General features: G+C 37.2%; 2 protein-coding genes across 3 annotated transcripts; both read right to left on the bottom strand.

Annotated features, from left to right (window-relative positions):
• Positions 1–578: 578 nt before the first annotated feature.
• LOC142222271 (cuticle protein-like) lies at positions 579–10,850 on the bottom strand. Of its 2 annotated transcripts, XM_075292310.1 has the most exons (3): positions 10,787–10,850; positions 10,046–10,692; positions 579–1,229 (listed from the first exon to the last, which is right to left on the bottom strand). In XM_075292310.1, exons 1-3 carry the CDS (start codon positions 10,796–10,798, stop codon positions 650–652), a joined length of 1,239 nt encoding a protein of 412 aa, XP_075148425.1. In that variant the 5' UTR covers positions 10,799–10,850; the 3' UTR covers positions 579–649. The 2 variants fall into 2 exon arrangements, with proteins under 2 accessions (XP_075148425.1, XP_075148424.1); XM_075292309.1 differs by lacking the exons at positions 10,046–10,692; positions 10,787–10,850 and adding an exon at positions 1,556–1,697 and having other exon boundaries at positions 579–1,360.
• A 7,225-nt stretch (positions 10,851–18,075) lies between these two features.
• On the bottom strand, positions 18,076–18,855 carry LOC142233568 (uncharacterized). The gene is made up of 2 exons (XM_075304534.1): positions 18,844–18,855; positions 18,076–18,771 (listed from the first exon to the last, which is right to left on the bottom strand). The coding sequence occupies exons 1-2, from the start codon at positions 18,853–18,855 to the stop codon at positions 18,097–18,099; spliced, it is 687 nt and encodes a 228-aa protein (XP_075160649.1). The 3' UTR covers positions 18,076–18,096.
• Between the last annotated feature and the right edge of the window lie 3,022 nt (positions 18,856–21,877).

The raw sequence follows: 21,877 nt of genomic DNA on the forward strand, positions 1-21,877 counted from the left end.
CCTCAAAATGGCCATAGAATCGCGAGCTGTGTGGCATGTAGCGCCATCTTGTTGAAACCACATGTCAACCAAGTTCAGTTCTTCCATTTTTGGCAACAAAAAGTTTGTTAGCATCGAACGATAGCGATCGCCATTCACCGTAACGTTGCGTCCAACAGCATCTTTGAAAAAATACGGTCCAATGATTCCACCAGCGTACAAACCACACCAAACAGTGCATTTTTCGGGATGCATGGGCAGTTCTTCAACGGCTTCTGGTTGCTCTTCACTCCAAATGCGGCAATTTTGCTTATTTACGTAGCCATTCAACCAGAAATGAGCCTCATCGCTGAACAAAATTTGTCGATAAAAAAGCGGATTTTCTGCCAACTTTTCTAGGGCCCATTCACTGAAAATTCGACGTTGTGGCTCGTTAGTAAGTCTATTCATGATGAAATTTCAAAGCATACTGAGCATCTTTCTCTTTGACACCATGTCTGAAATCCCACGTGATCTGTCAAATACTAATGCATGAAAATCCTAACCTCAAAAGAATCACCCTTTATTAAACATTGCCGAAAAAAAATGACTAACAAACGTTTTAAATTTTCTTTAGTAATCGTTTAATAAATATTTCGAATAAAATCAACAATAAATTAGATGAACATTTCTAATGATGATAGGCTACAGCTGGGGTACCGTATGAAGTGTAGTGGGCGGCAGGAGCAGCATAAGCAACTGGGGCAGATTTAACGTAAGTTGGAGCAGCATAGTGGGCAACTGGAGCAGAGTAATGAGCTACGGGAGCAACTGTCTTAACAACAGCAGGAGAGGCATAGTGTGCCACAGGAGCAACAGTCTTTACTACGGGAGCGGAATAGTGGGCAACTGGAGCAGAGTAATGAGCTACGGGAGCAACTGTCTTAACAACAGCTGGGGCAGCATAGTGAGCAGGGGCGGCATAATGGGCAACTGGGGCAGCATAATGGGCTACGGGAGCAACTGTCTTAACAACAGCTGGGGCAGCATAGTGGGCCAAGGGTTCACGGTGAACAACAGCATTGAAACCATTGACGGCATCAGCAGTATATTGAACTGTACGCTTGTAACCATCAGCATCGATCAAGGAGTATTCACCACGTACCACATCACCATCACGTTCTTCAAATTGGCTCTTGGAATCACCGGTCAGTTTATCATCAACACCATACGAGAATTTATATTGAGGATGAGGATCATATTCCTCGGATTTGACAACGACCTTTTGGGCCACGGCCAAAGGGGCTGTATGGACAGCAGCAACAGCAGGTGCAGCATTATGATAAACGGCTGGAGCATAACCAGCGCTGGCCACAGCAACAAATGCGAGTGCGAAAACAAACTGAAACGAGTAGACAACAAAATGGTTAGCATTCAAATTCAATTACAAGCGTTTTTCGTTCGTTTTTATTCCGTAAAAGAAAAACAAATTTGTTGATTTCAATTTAAATTTGCTTGTAACGTTGATTTTTATGATTTGTTGAGGGTTTTTTGTTTTTGTTTTCTTGGTTTGCCCACCCGTTGTTATTATGCTTACCTTGAAAGCCATGATATGGAGATCGATTTAGGTTGACAAGACTGGGCTGTTCTTTGCAGAAATGAACTCAAGAAACGAATGATACAATTTAGTGTTATTCGTCATCTTTTATAGTTTGATTATTTCAATTTTTGGCCATTTTTTGCGATTATTCTGTTTTGGGTACTGGTGACGGGAATTCAATTACACTTGGTTTTCGCAGTTACAGATACAGGGCGTATCGAAATAATAAGAGCAAATCACAATTTCTCAATCTCAATTCTAGTTCGCAATTTTATCTCTCCATTTATGGTTGGTTAGCTGTGAATTTCCGGTTCAGAACTTGTTCATAAATTCTAGCTTACCTGATGTATTTATTGTGGGTGTATTGGTGTTAAAGAGTAATGCGCAAAATTTCAATTAAAATCTAATTTCAATTCCAATTAATATGGTCAAGTGATAGCTTAATTAAGAGCAAAGTTAACAAGTATATACTGCCGTAAGTTCGGCCAGGCCGAAGCTTATGTACCCTCCACCATGGATTGAGTAGAAACTTCTACTGAAGACAGTCATCCACAATCGAATTACTTGGGTTGCGGTAACACATGCCGATGGCAAGGTATCTTAAAACTTCCTAACACCGTCTTCTAAATTACAAGGTAGTCCATACGTAGTATATATTAAACTAAAAAAGGCCAATTAAATACGTATCTAATTAAGTTTAAAGTTTCTATAGAAATAAAATTTTGACAAAATAAAATTTTGACAACATTTTCTATAGAAGTAAAATTTGGAAAAAAAATTCTATAGAAATAAAATTTGGAAAAAATTTTCTATAGAAATAAAATTTTTACAAAATTTTCTATAGAAATAAAATTTTTACAAAATTTTCGATTGAATACGTAATAATTAAGTTTAAAGTTTCTATAGAAATAAAATTTTTACAACATTTTCTATAGAAGTAAAATTTGGAAAAAAAATTCTATAGAAATAAAATTTGGAAAAAATTTTCTATACAAATAAAATTTTTACAAAATTTTCTATAGAAATAAAATTTTTACAAAAATTTCTATAGAAATAACATTTTGACAATGTTTTCCATAAAAATAAAATTTTGGTAGATTATTTTTGGCTCGAGTGGCAACCATGAATATGAACCGATATGGACCAATTTTTGTGTGATTGGGGATCGGCTACATATAACTATAGACCGATATGGACCAATTTTGCCATGGATATTAGCGGCCTTATACTAACACCACGTTGCAAATTTCAACCGGATTGGATGAATTTTGCTCCTCCAAGGAGATCAAATCTGGGGATCGGTTTATATGGGGGCTATATATAATTATGGACCGATATGGACAAATTCTTGCGTGTTTGTTAGAGACGACATTCTAACACGATGTTCCAAATTTCAACCGGATCGGATGAATTTTGCTCCTCCAAGAGGCTCCGGAGGACAAATCTGGGAATCGATTTATATGGGGGCTACATGTAATTATGGACCGATATTGACCAATTTTTGCATGGTTGTTAGAGACCATATACTAACCCCATGTACCAAATTTCAGCCGGATCGGATGAAATTTGCTTCTCTTAGAGCGATCGCAAGCCAAATTTGGGGGTCCGTTTATATGGGGGCTATCCGTAAAAGTGGACCGATATGGACCAATTTTTGCATGGTTGTTAGAGACTATATACTAACACCATGTATCAAATTTCAGCCGGATCGGATGAAATTTGCTTCTCTTAGAGCGATCGCAAGCCAAGTTTGGGGGTCAGTTTATATGGGGTCTATACGTAAAAGTGGACCGATATGGCCCATTTGCAATACCATCCGACCTACATCAATAACAACTACTTGTGCCAAGTTTCAAGTCGATAGCTTGTTTCGTTCGGAAGTTAGCGTGATTTCAACAGACGGACGGACGGACATGCTCAGATCGACTCAGAATTTCACCACGACCCAGAATATATATACTCTATGGGGTCTTAGAGCAATATTTCGATGTGTTACAAACGGAATGACAAAGTTACTATACCCCCATCCTATGGTGGAGGGTATAAAAAGAGCTACTGATATGTGGTACAGACATAAATAAAGTTTTGGTATAAAATTTTAATATTCCATGACAGTCGTCGATATTGAATACGGGCACAAGTAAATTACAAAAAAAGAAGAAAAAGGAACAAGAACGTCACAAAGTTCGTTTTGCAAACAAAAAAAAAAACGCTGACTTTCCTGGGTAATTCCGCTATGAAAAACGCTCGTTTACTGCTGGCCGATATATCGAAGCTTATACAAATAAAGGGTGATTCTTTTGAGGTTAGGATTTTCATGCATTAGTATTTGACAGATCACGTGGGATTTCAGACATGGTGTCAAAGAGAAAGATGCTCAGTATGCTTTGACATTTCATCATGAATAGACTTACTAACGAGCCACAACGTCGAATTTTCAGTGAATGGGCCCTAGAAAAGTTGGCAGAAAATCCGCTTTTTTATCGACAAATTTTGTTCAGCGATGAGGCTCATTTCTGGTTGAATGGCTACGTAAATAAGCAAAATTGCCGCATTTGGAGTGAAGAGCAACCAGAAGCCGTTCAAGAACTGCCCATGCATCCCGAAAAATGCACTGTTTGGTGTGGTTTGTACGCTGGTGGAATCATTGGACCGTATTTTTTCAAAGATGCTGTTGGACGCAACGTTACGGTGAATGGCGATCGCTATCGTTCGATGCTAACAAACTTTTTGTTGCCAAAAATGGAAGAACTGAACTTGGTTGACATGTGGTTTCAACAAGATGGCGCTACATGCCACACAGCTCGCGATTCTATGGCCATTTTGAGGGAAAACTTCGGAGAACAATTCATCTCAAGAAATGGACCGGTAAGTTGGCCACCAAGATCATGCGATTTGACGCCTTTAGACTATTTTTTGTGGGGCTACGTCAAGTCTAAAGTCTACAGAAATAAGCCAGCAACTATTCCAGCTTTGGAAGACAACATTTCCGAAGAAATTCGGGCTATTCCGGCCGAAATGCTCGAAAAAGTTGCCCAAAATTGGACTTTCCGAATGGACCACCTAAGACGCAGCCGCGGTCAACATTTAAATGAAATTATCTTCAAAAAGTAAATGTCATGGACCAATCTAACGTTTCAAATAAAGAACCGATGAGATTTTGCAAATTTTATGCGTTTTTTTTTAAAAAAAGTTATCAAGCTCTTAACAAATCACCCTTTATATACATAAAGAGTGATACGGTCAAAATTTGGTCAATATAAGCTTGACGTATTTCTTTCAATTTTGCATTTAAAAGACCTGAACACCCCTCATTTTTAAGGTGTGTGTGTGTGTAGAATGTTGCTCCGGTTTTGATTTTGGAATTCACTCTTCAGTTGTCAAAATGCCGTCCAAGCAAGAAGAGCAGCGTATCAAAATTTTGCTCGCGCATCGCGAAAATCCGAGCTACTCGCACGCAAAGCTAAAAAGTTGCCAAATCAACCGTTACAAATGTAATTAAAGTGTTTGGGGAACGTTTGTCGACAGCCAGGAAGTATGGATCGGGGTGAAATCGAAAACCGGAAGCCGCTGAGACGACAAAGAGAGTTGCCGGTAGTTTCAAGCGAAACCCTAACCTCTCTCTCCGAGATGCCGCAAATAAGCTGGGTGTATCGTCTACAACCATGCATCGAGCCAAAAAACGAGCCGGACTATCGACTTACAAGAAGGTAGTGACTCCAAATCGCGATGATAAACAAAATACGACGACCAAAGCGCGATCCCGGAGGCTGTACACGACGATGCTGACGAAGTTTGACTGCGTGGTAATGGACGACGAAACCTACGTCAAAGTCGACTACAAGAAGCTTCCGGGACAGGAGTTTTATACGGCAAAAGTAGCCCGGCAAAAAAAGAGCTTCCAAAAAAGGTTTGGATCCCCAATCTGTGATCCGGAAGTAGTGCAAACTTGGATCATCTCCAATGAATTTTACATGGGCTTGTCATAAGACGGAAGTACTCCCTTTTTGGATCCTTTGCATTGCTTTAGAAGTTGTGCCCTGGAAGTTAATTAGAATGAAGAAATTTAAAAAGCGAAAATTTTTTTTTTTATTTTTCTACCAATTTCACTTTTTTTCATCCATATGTTTTATTACACAATTATTTTCCTATTATCTAATTTTTACAATTTAAAAACTTTTTCGCTCCGACAGGGGTTGAACCTGGGTTTGCTGGCACCATAACAGAACGCCTTAGCACACTTAGCCACAAACGCCATTGAACATAGAGCGTCGAAAGGTCAATTCAAATGTTTATGATATGATCGTAATACGACACCAAGGAATAATATTTTAATTGCTTCTCAAGATGTTCTTTATTAGTATGAACGAAAAAATAAGAAACGCAGGTTCAAATCTCACCAGCGGCAATTTTTTTATCAAATATTTTTCTAAAAAAATATTTTTTCATGTCATGCATCGTTTTTAGTTTTTATTTTCGGCATATGTTTTCGTATAAATATATTTTTTCCATTAAAAATCAACAAAAAAATTAAAAATTCTCGTAATTTGCAAAACCTTCTCAAAAGAACTTCCATGGAAGGGAAAAAAGTCAATCGGCACAGGTTCAACTCCCAGCGCGGATGAAATTTATTTTTATTTTTTTTTATTATTTTTTTACTTTTTTTTCTTTCTTTTCTATTTCTATTTTTTTTAGTTTTTTTATTAGTTTTCTATTTTTTTTTTGTAAAATTTAATTGTATAAAATTTGCACATAAAATAGCCTGATTGCGTTCTTTCTAATACTTGTCCACAAGGACTGCATCGGAAGTAGAAAAAAATCATTGGGGGATCCCAAGACGCGCTTCAGAAGAAATGTTTGTGGACTTGTCCAAAAGGACTGCATCGGAAGTTGGAAAAACTCGATGGGGGATTCTGGGATGGGCTTTAAAAGAAATGTTTGTGGAACAACTTCCAATTTTTTTTGCTGGGAAGGGGAAAGGTAGCAGATATTTTCAAGCACATAAAACTGTCAAAGTTCGCAAAGAAATATCTGGTTTGGCAAGCCATCTGTACCTGTGGCTTGAAAATCAGCATTTTCATAGCTTCCGGGACTGTCAACCAAGAAATTTACGTGAAAAAACGTCTGCTGCCTTTCCTGAAGAAACACTGTTTTTCCGTACTGTTTTGGCCGGATTTGGCATCTTGGCATTACGGTAAAAAGGCCATGGAGTGGTACGCCGCCAACAACGTGCAGGTGGTTCCCAAGGACAAGAACCCTCCCAACACGTCAGAGCTCCGCCCAATTGAGAAATACTGGGCTATTGTCAAGCGGAACCTAAAGAAGACCAAAAAAACTGCTAAGGACGAGCAGCAGTTCAGTGGCTTTCTGCGGCGAAGAAGGTGGACAAGATGGCTGTACAAAATCTGATGGCAGGTGTCAAGCGTGAGGCCCGGCAATTCGGATTTGGAAAAGCGAAAGCCTATCTGAATATTTTTCCTGAATTTTATACTAATTGAACTTGAAACAAGTAAGGAAAGTCTAAAGTCGGGCGGGGCCGACTATATTATACCATTCACCACTTTGTAAGTCCACATTTTCGATACCATATTAAATCCGTCCAATGTGTTGGATGCTATATGAATCCATACACGTATATTCTGTATATCTGAGCAGATCTGTACAGAGTTCTGCCATACTTATAGATTTTACATTTAAGTCGGCTAATGCGCTGAGGTGCAACACAATGTTAGTAAAAAAAATTTGAGGCAACTTCGCAAAAGTGTATTTATGATTTATCGGTCGATAGATGTATAATAGAGTAATAGGAAAATTTGAGTCATTTTGATAAGTTTTCGACTTAGCAGTGGCGATTTGATAAGGAAAATGTAGGTATTTCGGCCAGTTTTGCCTAAATAGGAAAAACATATATATGGAATCTATATCGAAATCAAAACCGATTGCAATCAAATTTCACATGCATAGTTACTATGTTGAATCTACTCCCTGTGCAAAATTTCACGTAAATCGGATAACAACTTTGACATCTGTGGTCATATGGCGGAAAATCTGGCGAAAGATATATATGGGAGCTATATCAAAATCTGATCCGATTTCAACCAAAGTAAATACGCATATGCAGAACCTTAATTATACTGCCTGTGTAAAGTTTCAAGTTCAATTCTACTCCCTCTGCAAAATTTCACGTAACTCAGAGTAACACTTTTGCCTCTGTGGGCATATTAGTCCAAATCAGGCGAATGATATATATGGGAGCTATATCTAAATCTGAACCGACTTCAAAAATTAACGATACTATAAAACGTACTCCTTGTGCAAAATTTCAAGCAACTCAGGGCAAAACTCTGGCTTTCGAGGCCATATAAATCCAAATCGGACGAAAGATATATATGGGAGCTATATCTAAATCGGAACCGATTTTAACCAAATTAAGCACACTTAACGATACTATTAAACGTACTTGTTGTGCAAAATTTGAAGCAAATCAGGGGAAAACTCTGGCTTTTGGGGCCATATAAATCCAAATCGGACGAAAGATATATATGGGAGCTATATCTAAATCTGAACCGATTTCAACTAAATTTGGCACAATTAACGATACTATTAAACGTACTCGTTATGCAAAATTTGAAGCAAATCAGGGCAAAACTCTCGCTTTTGTGGCCATATAAGTCCAAATCGGACGAAAGATATATATGGGAGCTATATATAAATCTGAACCGATTTAGCTGATATTTGGTAGTTTTTACGAAACTGACAAAACATTCAGATGTACAAAATTTGAAGAACGTCGGTTCATAAATACGTGAATTATGATCAAATCGGTGATAACTATATATGGCAGCTATATCTAAATCTGAACCGATTTTTTCCAAAATCAATAGCGATTGTCTTCTATCCGAAGAAAGACGTTATGTCAAATTTGAGGACGATCGGACTTAAACTGCGACCTGTACTTTGTGCACAAAATTACATATACAGACAGACGGACGGACGGACAGACAGACAGACAGACGGACATCGCTAAATCGACTTAGAATTTAATTCTAAGCCGATCGGTATACTAAAAGATGGGTCTATGACAATTATTTGTTGGCGTTATATACAAATGCACAAACTTATTATACCCTGTACCACAGTAGTGGTGAAGGGTATAAAAAGAAATTTAATTTGATTTTTTAAATAAACGATTTCACCGATTTACACTCGTTTTCCCTTGACCAAATTTTGACCATACCACCCTTTAAAATTGTGCTAAAAATTAAATAAAATTTCCGCGGTTTTTGTAGCTACTAGGTTAGGTTAGGTTATGTGGCAGCCCGATGTATCAGGCTCCCTTAGACTATTCAGTCCATTGTGATACCACAGTGGTGAACTTCTCTCTTATCACTGGTTTTGGAGCCCCTTGGAGGAGCAAATTTCATCCGAGTCAGTTGAAATTTGGTACATTTTGCTAGCATGTTATATGGCCATTAACAACCATGCCTAACTAGGTCCATATCTGTCTATAGTTATAAAGCCCTCAGATAAATCGATCACCAATCACACAAAACTTGGTGCATTCATAATTTTATATAGGTCCCATATAAGCGACCCCCATATTTCAATTCTGGCTCTCTAAGTAATGTGCAAAAGTCCTATCAATTCGTAATTATTTGTAGACTTCCCTATATATACTTTTTTGTCTTATATATACCACGTATGGACTAACCCACAATTTAGAAAACGATGTTGAGAAGTTTTAAGATATCTTGCCATCAGTAAGTATTACCACAATCCAAGTAATTACATTATGGATGACAGTCTTTCTACGCAATTCATGGTGGAGGGTACATAAGCTTCGGCCTGGCCGAACATACGGCCGTATATACTTCTTTTGTTTCAAATCGGTTAAAAACAGAGTAAGAATTCATAAAATGGTACAAATCATTTAAATTTTGTCAAAAAAAAAAAAAATAGTAAATTCAATCTGAAAAAATGTGAATTTTTGAAAATATTTGAGGTCAAACGTTTCCGACAAGCGTTAGAATCCATTAAAAATTATAAAAAAAATTAAAAACTATTTATTTGACAAAATATCACAGAATTTTTTAATTTACATCCAAAACATTGAATTCGGATCACACCTAAAGAAGTGATGCAAATTCAGTGTAACGGCTATTGAAATGGAGGACTTCCGTCCTATGACAAGCCCATGTTAAATTCGTTGCTTCTGCTTCAATTTTGCACCACTTCCGGATCCAAAAAGAACATTTTCATTACTTTTTTGGCGACGCTTTTTTTGGAAGGATCATTTTAACGATGTGTATTATTGTAATACTTTTTAAAGATTGTCAAAGAATTGTAACAAAGTTAAATTTCATTTTCATTTAATTTATTTTAGAAAAAATTTACCTACATAAATAGCAACACTTATATAAATAAAACGATAATGAATGTTTATGAATAAAATCATGGCGCTTTCAATGGTGATAACTGTATGTGGGAGCTTCATATGATGAATAATGGGTAGGTGCTGAGTAAGTAGCTACTGAGGGAGCAGCAGCATAATGGGCCACAGGAGCTACATGTTTGACAACAGCTGGAGCAGCATAGTGGGTGACGGGAGCAACATGCTTGACAACAGCTGGAGCAGCATAATGGGCCACTGGTGTCTCGTAGTGAGGGGCAGCATAATGAGCAACGGGAGCTACAGTCTTGACAACATGTGGGACAGCAGCATAGTGGGCGACAGGAGCTACAGTCTTGACAACATGTGGGGCAGCATAGTGGACGGGAGCTACTGCCACTGATTTTACCAAAGGTTCACGTTGGACAACAGCATTGAAACCATTGGCATCATCGGCTGTATAATGAACGGTACGTTTGTAACCATCAGCATCAATCAAAGAGTATTCACCATGGACAGCTTCACCATCACGTTCTTCAGCTTGGCTCTTGGAATCTCCAGTCAATTTGTCTTCAACACCATAAGAGAATTTGTACTGAGGATGAGGATCGTATTCCTCGGATTTAACAACGACTTTTTGGGCCACAGCAACTGGAGCCGAGTGATAGGCAACTGGAGCCGAGTGATAGGCCACGGGGGCATAGCCGGCGCTGGCCACAGCTACAAAAGCAAGTGCGAAAACAAACTGGAAATACAAAAGGCGATTAGTACAATTGTCAATCTCAAAAGCCTACAATATTTTGGGTGTTTCTGTATAAGCTCTTTAATTCATATCTTACTTTGAAAGCCATGTCTCTTAACCTGGTGAAATGAGCTTTATCTGCTGTGAATAGAATTAAAGGCAAGAAGTGACTGATACATATTTGGAGATTTGATTTGACTTTTATAGTCAAACAACTCTGCAAATTATTTACTGATATGGACTGCTACACTGCAATATCCATAGCTGTCCCTTTGTTTTTGATCTACATATGAAATGAATCAAATTTCAATGAAACTCGAATTTACTGCAAAAACAAAACTTTGCAGAAAAAAGTCACCCAAAACTTTGCATTAATGACATTATTAACAAGCTTATGTGTCTTTTACATAATGTCTGTAAGGCAATATTATGAAATTACTTTCATTTATGAAATGGTCCATATTAATTCCAGTCCAAATAAATTAAACGTGAAATATTTTTATTCTGGGCCAAACTCCGGTGTTGCTGCAGAAGCCAGAGTTTTTCCTAGACTTGCTCGAAATTTTGCACGAGGAGTCTAATTAGTAGTACAATCAAGTGTGCAAAATTTGGTTGAAATCGGTTCAGATTTAGATAGCTCTCATATAACAGGTTGGCTGATAAGTCCCCGGTATAACAAAAAAAAAAACATTTCTTTTTGTCAAAATTCGTTTTTATACCCTGCTCCACACTGTGGAACAGGGTATTATAAGTTAGTGCATATGTTTGCAACACCCAGAAGGAGACGAGATAGACACATGGTGTCTTTGGCAAAAATGCTCAGGGTGGGCTCGTGAGTCGATATAGCGATGTCCGTCTGTCCGTGAACACATTTTTTTAATCAAAGTCTAGGTCGCAGTTTTAGTCCAATCGACTTCAAATTTGGCACAAGTATGTGTTTTGGCTCAGAATAGATCCCTATTGATTTTGGAAGAAATCGGTTCAGATTTAGATATAGCTCCCATGTATATATTTCGCCCGATATGGACTTATATGGCCCCAGAAGCCAGAGTTTTACCCTAATTTGCTTAAAATTTTGCACAAGAAGAACAATTAGTACTATAGTCAAGTGTGCCAAATTTTATTGAAATCGGTTCAGATTTAGATATAGCTCCCATATATATCTTTCGCCCGATATGGACTAATACGGTCCCAGAAGCCAGAGTTTTACCCCAATTTGGTTGACATTTTGCACAGGGAGTAGAATTAGCATTGTAGCTATGCGAGCCACATTTGGTTGAAATCGGTTCAGATTTAGATATAGCTCCCATATATAGCTTTCGCCCGATTTACACTCATATGACCGCAGAGGCTAATTTTTTGCTCCGATTTAGTTGAAATTTTGCACAGGGAGTAGAATAAGCATTGTAGCTATGCGTGCAACATTTGGTTGAAATCGGTTCAGATTTAGATATAGCTCCAACATATAGCTTTCGGCCGATTTACACTCATATGACCACAGAGGCCAATTTTTTGGTCCGATTTAGATGAAATTTTCCACAGGGAGTAGAATTGGCATTGTAGCTATGCGTGCCAAATTTGGTTGAAATCGGTTCAGATTTAGATATATCTCCCTTATATATGTTTTTCTGATTTGGACAAAAAATGTCAAAATACCAACATTTTCCTTGTAAAATCGCCACTACTTAGTCGAAAAGTTGTAAAAATGACTCTAATTTTCCTAAACTTATAATACATATATATCGAGCGATAAATCATAAATAAACTTTTGCGAAGTTTCCTTAAAATTGCTTCAGATTTAAATGTTTCCCATATTTTTATACCCTTCACCACTACTGTGGTACTAACATTGTGTTCCACCCTAGTGCATTAGCCGACTTAAATTTTGAGTCTATAGATTTTGTAGAAGTCTATCAAATTCTTCCAGATCGAGTGATATTTAAATGTATGTATTTGGGACAAACCTTTATATATAGCCCCCAACACATTTGACGGATGTGATATGGTATCGAAAATTTAGATCTACAAAGTGGTGCAGGGTATAATATAGTCGGCACCGCCCAACTTTAGACTTTCCTTACTTGTTATTATTCAACATAGTTCCCTTCAAGAGCGATACAACGATTATAACGACCTTCCAATTTTTTTATACCATTTTGGTAGTACTCCTTCGGTTTTGCCTCAAAATAGGCCTCAGTTTCGGCGATCACCTCTACACTGCAGCCAAATTTTTCCCTGCGAGCATCCCTTTGAGGTCTGAGAACAAGAAAAAGTCGCTGGGGGTCAGATCTGGAGAATACGGTGGGTGGGTGGGCAATTCGAAGCCCAATTCATTAATTTTTGCCATCGTTCTCAATGACTTGTGGCACGGTGCGTTGTCTTGGTGGAACAACACTTTTTTCTTCTTCATATGGGGCCGTTTTGCCGCGATTTCGACCTTCAAACGCTCCAATAACGCCATATAATAGTCACTATTGATGGTTTTTCCCTTCCCAAGATAATCGATAAAAATTATTCCATGCGCATCCCAAAAAACAGAGGCCATTACTTTGCCAGCGGACTTTTGAGTCTTTCCACGCTTCGGAGGCGGTTCACCGGTCGCTGTCCACTCAGCCGACTGTCGATTGGACTCAGGAGTGTAGTGATGGAGCCATGTTCCATCCATTTTGCACAGAGCTTAAGCATATCCAAATACTGATGAATGATATGACCAACACGTTCCTTTGATATCTTTAAGGCCTCTGCTATCTCGATCAATTTCATTTTACGGTCATTCAAAATCATTTTGTGGATTTTTTTGTTGTTTTCGTCGGTAACCACCTCTTTCGGGCGTTCACCGTCCTGCGTTCACCGTCATCCGTGCTAATTTCACCACGCTTGAATTTTGCATACCAATCAATTATTGTTGATTTCCCTGGGGCAGAGTCCGGAGTCCCTTCAGAAAAGAGTATTTTATCAAAACACGAAATTCCTTTTTTCCATTTGTTTCACAATAACAAAAGTAGCTTCACAAAAGTCGATCTATCTCACAAACTAATTGACATACAGACGTCAAATTTTGACACGAATCATTTGAAGGTTGGTACTATATAAAAATAATATGCATTTAATACTAGCGACGCCATCTATGTGTCAGACCGGGGACTTATCAGCCAACCTGCTATTTACGAGTGAAACTTACTTCTAAATATTCAAGTAATATAATAGAGTTGAAGATTAATATAAAAGGTAAACCGTCTTTATCATTTCTATAATTATGGAATATATTGTTCAAATAAGTGTTGGACACCGATTAGAAGGCAACTTTTAGGCCCGAATCCTCCCGAAATGATTCCACAATTGTAGGGAAATGTCTTAGCCAAGTTGAGTAAGAAGATAAATTAGATCCCCCAAAATAAAATCTTGTGTCCGTTTCTAGTCCAAATGCTTAATTTGCACTCTTTTGCATCTTGTTTAATAATGTAACATAGAAATAAGTAGAATTTTATATAAATAATTATTGTAAACTTGATTTATTATACTAACCGATTCGAAACAAGTAAGCAAAGTCTAAAGTCGGGCGGGACCGACTATATTATACCCTGCACCACTTTGTAGATCTACATTTTCGATACAATATCACATCCGTCAAATGTGTTGGGGGCTATATATAAAGGTTTGTCCCAAATACATACATTTAAATATCACTCGATCTGGACAGAATTTGAAAAATCTATAGACTCAAATCTATAGACTCAAAATTTAAGTCGGCTAATGCACTAGGGTGGAAAACAAAGTTAGTACAAACTATGGGAAACATTTAAATCTGAAGGAATTTTAAGGAAACTTCGCAAAAGTTTATTTATGATTTATCGCTCGATATATATGTATTAGAAGTTTAGGAAAATTAGAGTCATTTTTACAACTTTTCGACTAAGCAGTGGCGATTTTACAAGGAAAATGTTGGTCGAAATCAGAAAATCATATATATGGGAGCTAAATCTAAATCTGAACCGATGTCAACCAAATTTGGCACGCATAGCTACAATGCTAATTCTACTCCCTGTGCAAAATTTCAACTAAATCGGAGCTAAAAATTGGCCTCTGTGGTCATATGAGTGTAAATCGGGCGAAAGCTATATATGGGAGAAATATCTAAATCTGAACCGATTTCAACCAAATTTGGCACGCATAGCTACAATGCTAATTCTACTCCCAGTGCAAAATTTCAACTAAATCGGAGTTAAAAATTGGCCTCTGTGGTCATATGAGTGTAAATCGGGCGAAAGCTATATATGGGAGATATATCTAAATCTGAACCGATTTCAACAAAATTTGGCACGTATAGCTACAATGCTAATACTACTCCCTGTGAAAAATTTCAAATAAATCGGAGTTAAAAATTGACCTCTGTGGTCATTTGAGTGTAAATCGGGTGAAAGCTATATGTGGGAGCTATATCTAAATCTGAACCGATTTCAACCAAATTTGGCACGCATAGCTATAATGCTAATTCTACTCCCTGTGCAAAATTTCAACTAAATCGGAGCAAAAACTTGGCCTCTGTGGGCTATATCTAAATCTGAACCGATTTGGCTGATATTTTGCATCAACAGACAGACAGACAGACGGACATCGCTAAATCGACTCAGAATTTAATTCTAAGACGATCGGTATACCAAACGATGGGTCTCAGACTTTTCCTTCTTGGCGTTACATACAAATGCACAAACTTATTATACCCTGTACCACAGTAGTGGTGAAGGGTATAAAAATTCCCCGCAAAAATCCCAAAATGTATAGAAACTCCCCATCAAATCCCCAAGTCCCCAACTTAAAATTTTTGTCCTAATTTACGAAAAAATTACCCATTTTGGGGAAAAATCCCAAAAACTGGCGACACTGCATGAAGTCCCCAACTCAAAATTTTTGTCCCCATTCACGAAAAAATTTCGAAAAAGTACGTGCTTCGCCAAAAATATGTTTGAGACATAAGTGTAAGAAACGGTGGTTTTCTGAGTGTACAGACATCAGGAGTGATAAAAAAGAGGACGTTAGCTCATCTAAAACTTGTATTAAATTTAAATCTGCAATTCGTCATCATAATTGCGTTTTCAAGCTGTATGAGTTTGTAAGTAGCAAGAGCCTTATCAATATATTCCAGTTTCGCAATGATGTACCTGGTCTTGCTTACTAATTCGCTTTTCAATTGCATGATAAGTTCTTGTCAAAAGGTACCCACATTAGGTGTATATGGAACTGCTCAACAATTTCGTTGATAGACTTATGGCAGTCTTTGGTTGTTTTCAGGTAGCTGTTCGATATCAGCCCTTGATCAATATTTAAAGTTTTTGTTTTTTATACCCTCCACCATAGGATGGGGGTATATTAACTTTGTCATTCCGTTTGTAACACATCGAAATATTGCTATAAGACCCCATAAAGTATATATATTCTGGGTCGTGGTGAAATTCTGAGTCGATCTGAGCATGTCCGTCCGTCCGCCCGTCCGTCTGTTGAAATCACTCTATCTTCCGAATGAATCAAGCTATCGACTTGAAACTTGGCACAAGTAGTTGTTATTGATGTAGGTCGGATGGTATTGCAAATGGGCCATATCGGTCCACTTTTACGTATAGACTCTAAGAGAATCAAATTTCATCCGATCCGGCTGAAATTTGGTACATGATGTTGGTATATGGTCTCTAACAACCATGCAAAAATTGGTCCATATCGGTCTTTAATTATATATAGCCCCCATATAAACCGGTCCTCCGATTTGGCTTGTGGAGCCTCTAAGAGAAGCATATTTCATCCGATCCGGCTGAAATTTGCTACATGGTGTTAGTATATGGTCTCTAACAACCATGCAAAAATTGGTCTACATCGGTCCATAATTATATATAGCCCCCATATAAACCGATCCCCCGATTTGGCTTGCGAGGCCGCTAAGAGAAGCAAATTTCATCCGATCCGGCTGAAATTTTGTACGTGATGTTAGTATATGGTCTTTAGCAACCATGCAAAAATTGGTCCACATCGGTTCATAATTATATATAGCCCCCATATAAACCGATCACCAGATTTGACCTCCGGAACCTCTTGGAAGACCAAAATTCATCTGATTCTGTTGAAATTTGGTATATGGTGTTAATGTATGGCCTCAAACTCCCATGCAAAAATTGGTCGATATCGGTCCATAATTATATATAGGCCCCATATAAACCGATCCCCAGATTTGACCTCCAGAGCCCCTTGGAAGAGCAAAATTCTTGCCATTCGGTTGAAATTTGGTACGTGATGTTAGTATATGGTATCCAACAACCATGCAGGAATTGGTTCCTATCAGTCCATAATTATATATAGCCTCCATATAAACCGATCCCCAGATTTGACTTCTGGTGCATTTTGGAGAAGCAAAATTCATCCGATCTGGTTGAAATTTGGTAGGTGGTGGTAGTATATGATATTTAACAGCCATGCCAAAAGTGGTCAATATCAGTTCATAATCATATATAGCCCCCATATAAACCAATTCCGAGATTTGGTTTTGGAGCCTCTTGGCGGAGCAAATTTCAGCCGAGTCAGTTGAAATTTGGTACATTGTGGTAGTATATGACCGTTAACAACCATGCCTAACTAGGTCCATTTCGGTCTATAGTTATATATATCCCTCAGATAAATCGATCCCCAATCACACAAAAATTGGTCCATATCAAGTTCATAATTGTATATAGCCATATAAGCGACCCCCATATTTCAATTCTGGCTCTGTACCACGTATGGACTAACTCACAATTTAGAAAACGATGTTAAGAAGTTTTAAGATACCACAACCCAATTAATTCGATTGTGGATGACAGTCTTTCGTAGAAGTTTCTACGCAATCCATGGTGGAGGGTACATAAGATTCGGCCTGGCCGAACTTACGGCCGTATATACTTGTTTTTTTTTTAATGTTTTGTTTAATTTATTTTTAACAAATTTCAAACCTACTATTTTCAAAATGTAACAAAGAATAAACAAAGGATAGTAACAGGAGGAGAATAATGAGCAAATGGGTAACTGAAGCTCCATGCTTGACAACAGCTGGATCATCATAATGGTGTCTCGTATTGAGGGGCAGCATAATGAGCCATTGGAATAAGAGTCTAACATAGACTATTGCAGGGATATCATAGTGAGCAGCGGAAAGACCAGTTTTGACAAAATTTGCAGCATAGTGGACTGGAACCAATAACACTGATTTTATCAAAGTTTCCCACGGTCTCTTTTGGGTTTGTATTTTTTAACCATCTCTCAAAAAATTTAAATAAAATAAACTTTCAATTTCATTTAATTTATTTTTCGAAAAAATTTCCCTATGTAAATAGTAACACTTATATAAATAAATGAATATGAATTTAAATGAATAAAATCATGGCGCTTTTAATGGTGATAACTGTATGTGGGAGCTTCATATGATGAATAATGGTTAGGAGCTGAGTAAGTAGCTACTGAGGGAGCAGCAGCATAATGGGCCACAGGAGCTACATGTTTGACAACAGCTGGAGCAGCATAGTGGGTGACGGGAGCAACATGCTTGACAACAGCTGGAGCAGCATAATGGGCCACTGGTGTTTCGTAGTGTGGTGCAGCATAATGGGCAACGGGAGCTACAGTCTTGACAACATGTGGAGCGGCATAATGGGCAACGGGAGCTACGGTCTTGACAACAGTTGGGGCAGCATAGTGGACGGGAGCTACTGCCACTGATTTTACCAAAGGTTCACGTTGGACAACAGCATTGAAACCATTGGCATCATCGGCTGTATAATGAACGGTACGTTTGTAACCATCAGCATCAATCAACGAGTATTCTCCACGAACAGCTTCACCATCACGTTCTTCAGCTTGGCTCTTGGAATCTCCAGTCAATTTGTCTTCAACACCATAAGAGAATTTGTACTGAGGATGAGGATCATATTCTTCAGATTTGACAACGACTTTTTGGGCTACAGCCACAGGAGCTGAGTGATAGGCAACTGGAGCTGAATGATAGGCCACGGGAGCATAACCAGCGCTGGTCACAGCTACGAAAGCAAGTGCGAAAACAAACTGGAAAGAAATAAAAAAAATATTTGTAGTTGATTGATATTGTCATTGGACTTAAATGTTCAGCATCCCAACACTTACTTGAAAAGCCATGACTGTTGGAGAGTGATGTGAGTATAGAATAAAAGACAAGAAGTGATTGATATGGATTTGAAGTTTGTATTCGACTTTTATATGAAATCTGTATCGCCAAATTTTGTTAAATGCAAACTAAATTGTGCTTACATTGTATACCAAGGCTTTGTAACATAAGCACAATAACCGTAGCGATTAAGAGAATGGGTTTATCTCTTGCATATCCAGTATTATACACTTTTCACCTGAGGATAGATATCATGTGTTATCGCTGCACCTTTTCTAACCTTTACACTAAAAAAAAGTTTATTTGGATCTAAATATTTGAAACATTTCTTCGGAATTTTGGTATTAATTCCGAGCTATAGAAACGACTTCTTTAAAGTAGAGGTGTGCAATAGATAGGGTCACGGTCGAAATGAAAAAAAAAAAAGTTGATGCGGTCACCCCCCAGTTTTGTAGCATATTCGAAGACAATTTCAGAACACCAAAACTTTTTTTTTCGTGCAGCCTACGACCCTCCGAAATACAATTGATTATGCTGTATTGTAAGTTAGTTCATACGGGGTATATATTAAACAAAAAAAAGGCCGATTAAATACGTAAATAATTCAGTTTGACAAAATTTTCTATAGAAATAAAATTTTGGTAGATTATTTTTGGGGATCGGCCATATATAACTATAGACCGATATGGACCAATTTTGGCGTGGTTGTTAGCGGCCATATACTAGCGCAATATACCAAATTTCACCACGTACCAAATTTCAACCGGGTCGGATGAATTTTGCTCCTCCAATAGCTCCGGAGGTCAAATCTGGGGATCGGTTTAAATGGGGGTTATATATAATTAAGACCGGTGTGGACAAATTTTTGCATGGTTGTTAGAGACCATATACTAACGCCATGTACCAAATTTCAATCGGATGACTTTTTCTCATCCAAGAGGCTTTGGAGGTCAAATCTGAGGATCGGTTTGTATGGGGGCTATATATAATTATAGACCGATTTGGACCAATTTTTGCATGGGAGTTTGAGGCCATATATTAACTCCATGTACCAAATTTCAGGCGGATCAGATGAAATTTTCTTCTCTTAGAGACTCCGCAAGCCAAATCTGGGGATCCGTTTATATGGGAGCTATATATAATCATGAACCGATGTGGACCAATTTTTGCATGTTTATTAAAGACCATATACTAGCACCATGTACCAAATTTCAGCCGGATGAGATGAAATTTGCTTCTCTTAGAGGCCTCGCAAGCCAAATCTGGGGATCGGTTTATATGGGGGCTATATATAATTATGGACCGATTTGGACCAATTTTTGCACGATTTTGAGGGACCATATAAAACTACCATGTACCAAATTTCAACCGGATCGGACGAATTTTGCTCCTCCAAGAGGCTCCGCAAGCCAAATCTGAGTGTCGGTTTATAAGGGGGCTATACGTAATAGTGGCCCATTTTCAATACCGTCCGACCTACATCAATAACAACAACTTGTGCCAAGTTTCAAGTCGATAGCTTGTTTCGTTCGGAAGTTAGCGTGATTTCAACAGACGGACGGACGGACATGCTCAGATCGACTCAAAATTTCACCACGACCCAGAATATATATATACTTTATGGGGTCTTAGACCAATATTTCGAGGTGTTACAAACGGAATGACAAAGTTAATATACCCCCCATCCTGTGATGGAGGGTATAAAAATATTTTGCAATATTTTTATTCCTGCAAAAAATTCTGTAACTATTTTATTTCGGCGAAAATTTTGTAAAAAATTTATTTCTATAGAAAATTTTGTCAAAATTTTATTTCTATAGGAAATTTTGTCAAAATTTTATTTCTATAGAGATTTTTGTCAACATATTATTTCTATAGAAAATGACAAAATTTTATTTCTATAGTAAATTTAGTCAAAAGTTTATTTCTATTGTAAAATTTGTCAAAATTTTATTTCTATAGTAAAATTTGTCAAAATATTATTTCTATAGAAAATTGTGTCAAAAGTTTATTTCTGTAGAAATTTTTTTGAAAATTTTATTTTTATAAAAAATTTGGTCCAATTTTTATTCTATATGAAATTTTGTCAAAATTTTATTTCTATTTTCAGCAATTTATTCCCAGCTAAATTGAAATTGAAAGTTCTTCTATAGGCACAACTTTAAAAGCACTTCCAAAAATGTCCTCCCAAAGGGGTTCTTTATTTTAACTTCACAGGAAGTTCATTTGAGTCAATTTTTTTATAACTGGCTTTTTTCATATAATTAATGGGAAATTTAAAATTTTTTACTTCAAATAGTTTTAAACAGATTAAGAATTAATAAAATGGTACAAATTATTTAAATTTGGCCGAAAAAATCTAAATCTATGTCAGAAAAATTGCGAATTTTTGAAAATAATTGATGTCAAGCGTTCTAGATAAGCGTTAGACTGCATCATAAAAATTAAAAACTATTTATTTGTCAAAATATCACAAAATTTCTTAATTCACATCCAAAACAATGAATTTGCATCACACCTTAAGAAGTGATGAGAATTTAGTGCACCGGCTGTTGAAATGGTGGACATCCGTCCTATGACAATTCCATGTTAAATTCATCGCTTCTGCGCCAATTTTGCACAACTTCCGGATTCAAAAAGAACATTTTTACCACTTTTTTGGCGACGCTTTTTTTGCTGGGATGTTAAGTTCATCGCTTCTGCGTCAATTTTGCACAACTTCCGGATCCAAAAAGAACATTTTTACCACCTTTTGGCGACGCTTTTTTTGCTGGGTTGCTATAGAACATTTTTTGAAAAATTTTGTTAACAATTTATTTTTATAGGAAATTTTGTCAAAATTTTAATTCCATAGAAAATTGTGTCCAATTTTTATTCTATAGGAAATCTTGTCCAAATTTTATCTATATAGAAAATTTTGTTAAAATTTTATTTCTAGAGAAAATGTTATCAAATTTTTATTTCTGTTGAAAATTTTGTCAACATTTTATTTCAAAATGTTATTTCTATAGAAATAATTGACAAAATTTTATT

Source organism: Haematobia irritans, chromosome 1 (assembly GCF_050003625.1).
Source record: "Haematobia irritans isolate KBUSLIRL chromosome 1, ASM5000362v1, whole genome shotgun sequence".
In the NCBI taxonomy this organism is placed as follows: domain Eukaryota; kingdom Metazoa; phylum Arthropoda; class Insecta; order Diptera; family Muscidae; genus Haematobia; species Haematobia irritans.

What these genes read in the sequence shown, in the direction of transcription:
- LOC142222271 (XM_075292310.1), bottom strand. An exon ending in CATTATTCATCATATGAAGC is followed by an intron (nt 1,230 to 10,045) that starts TCCCACATACAG and finishes GGTCGTTGTCAA; the next exon opens with ATCCGAGGAATATGATCCTC.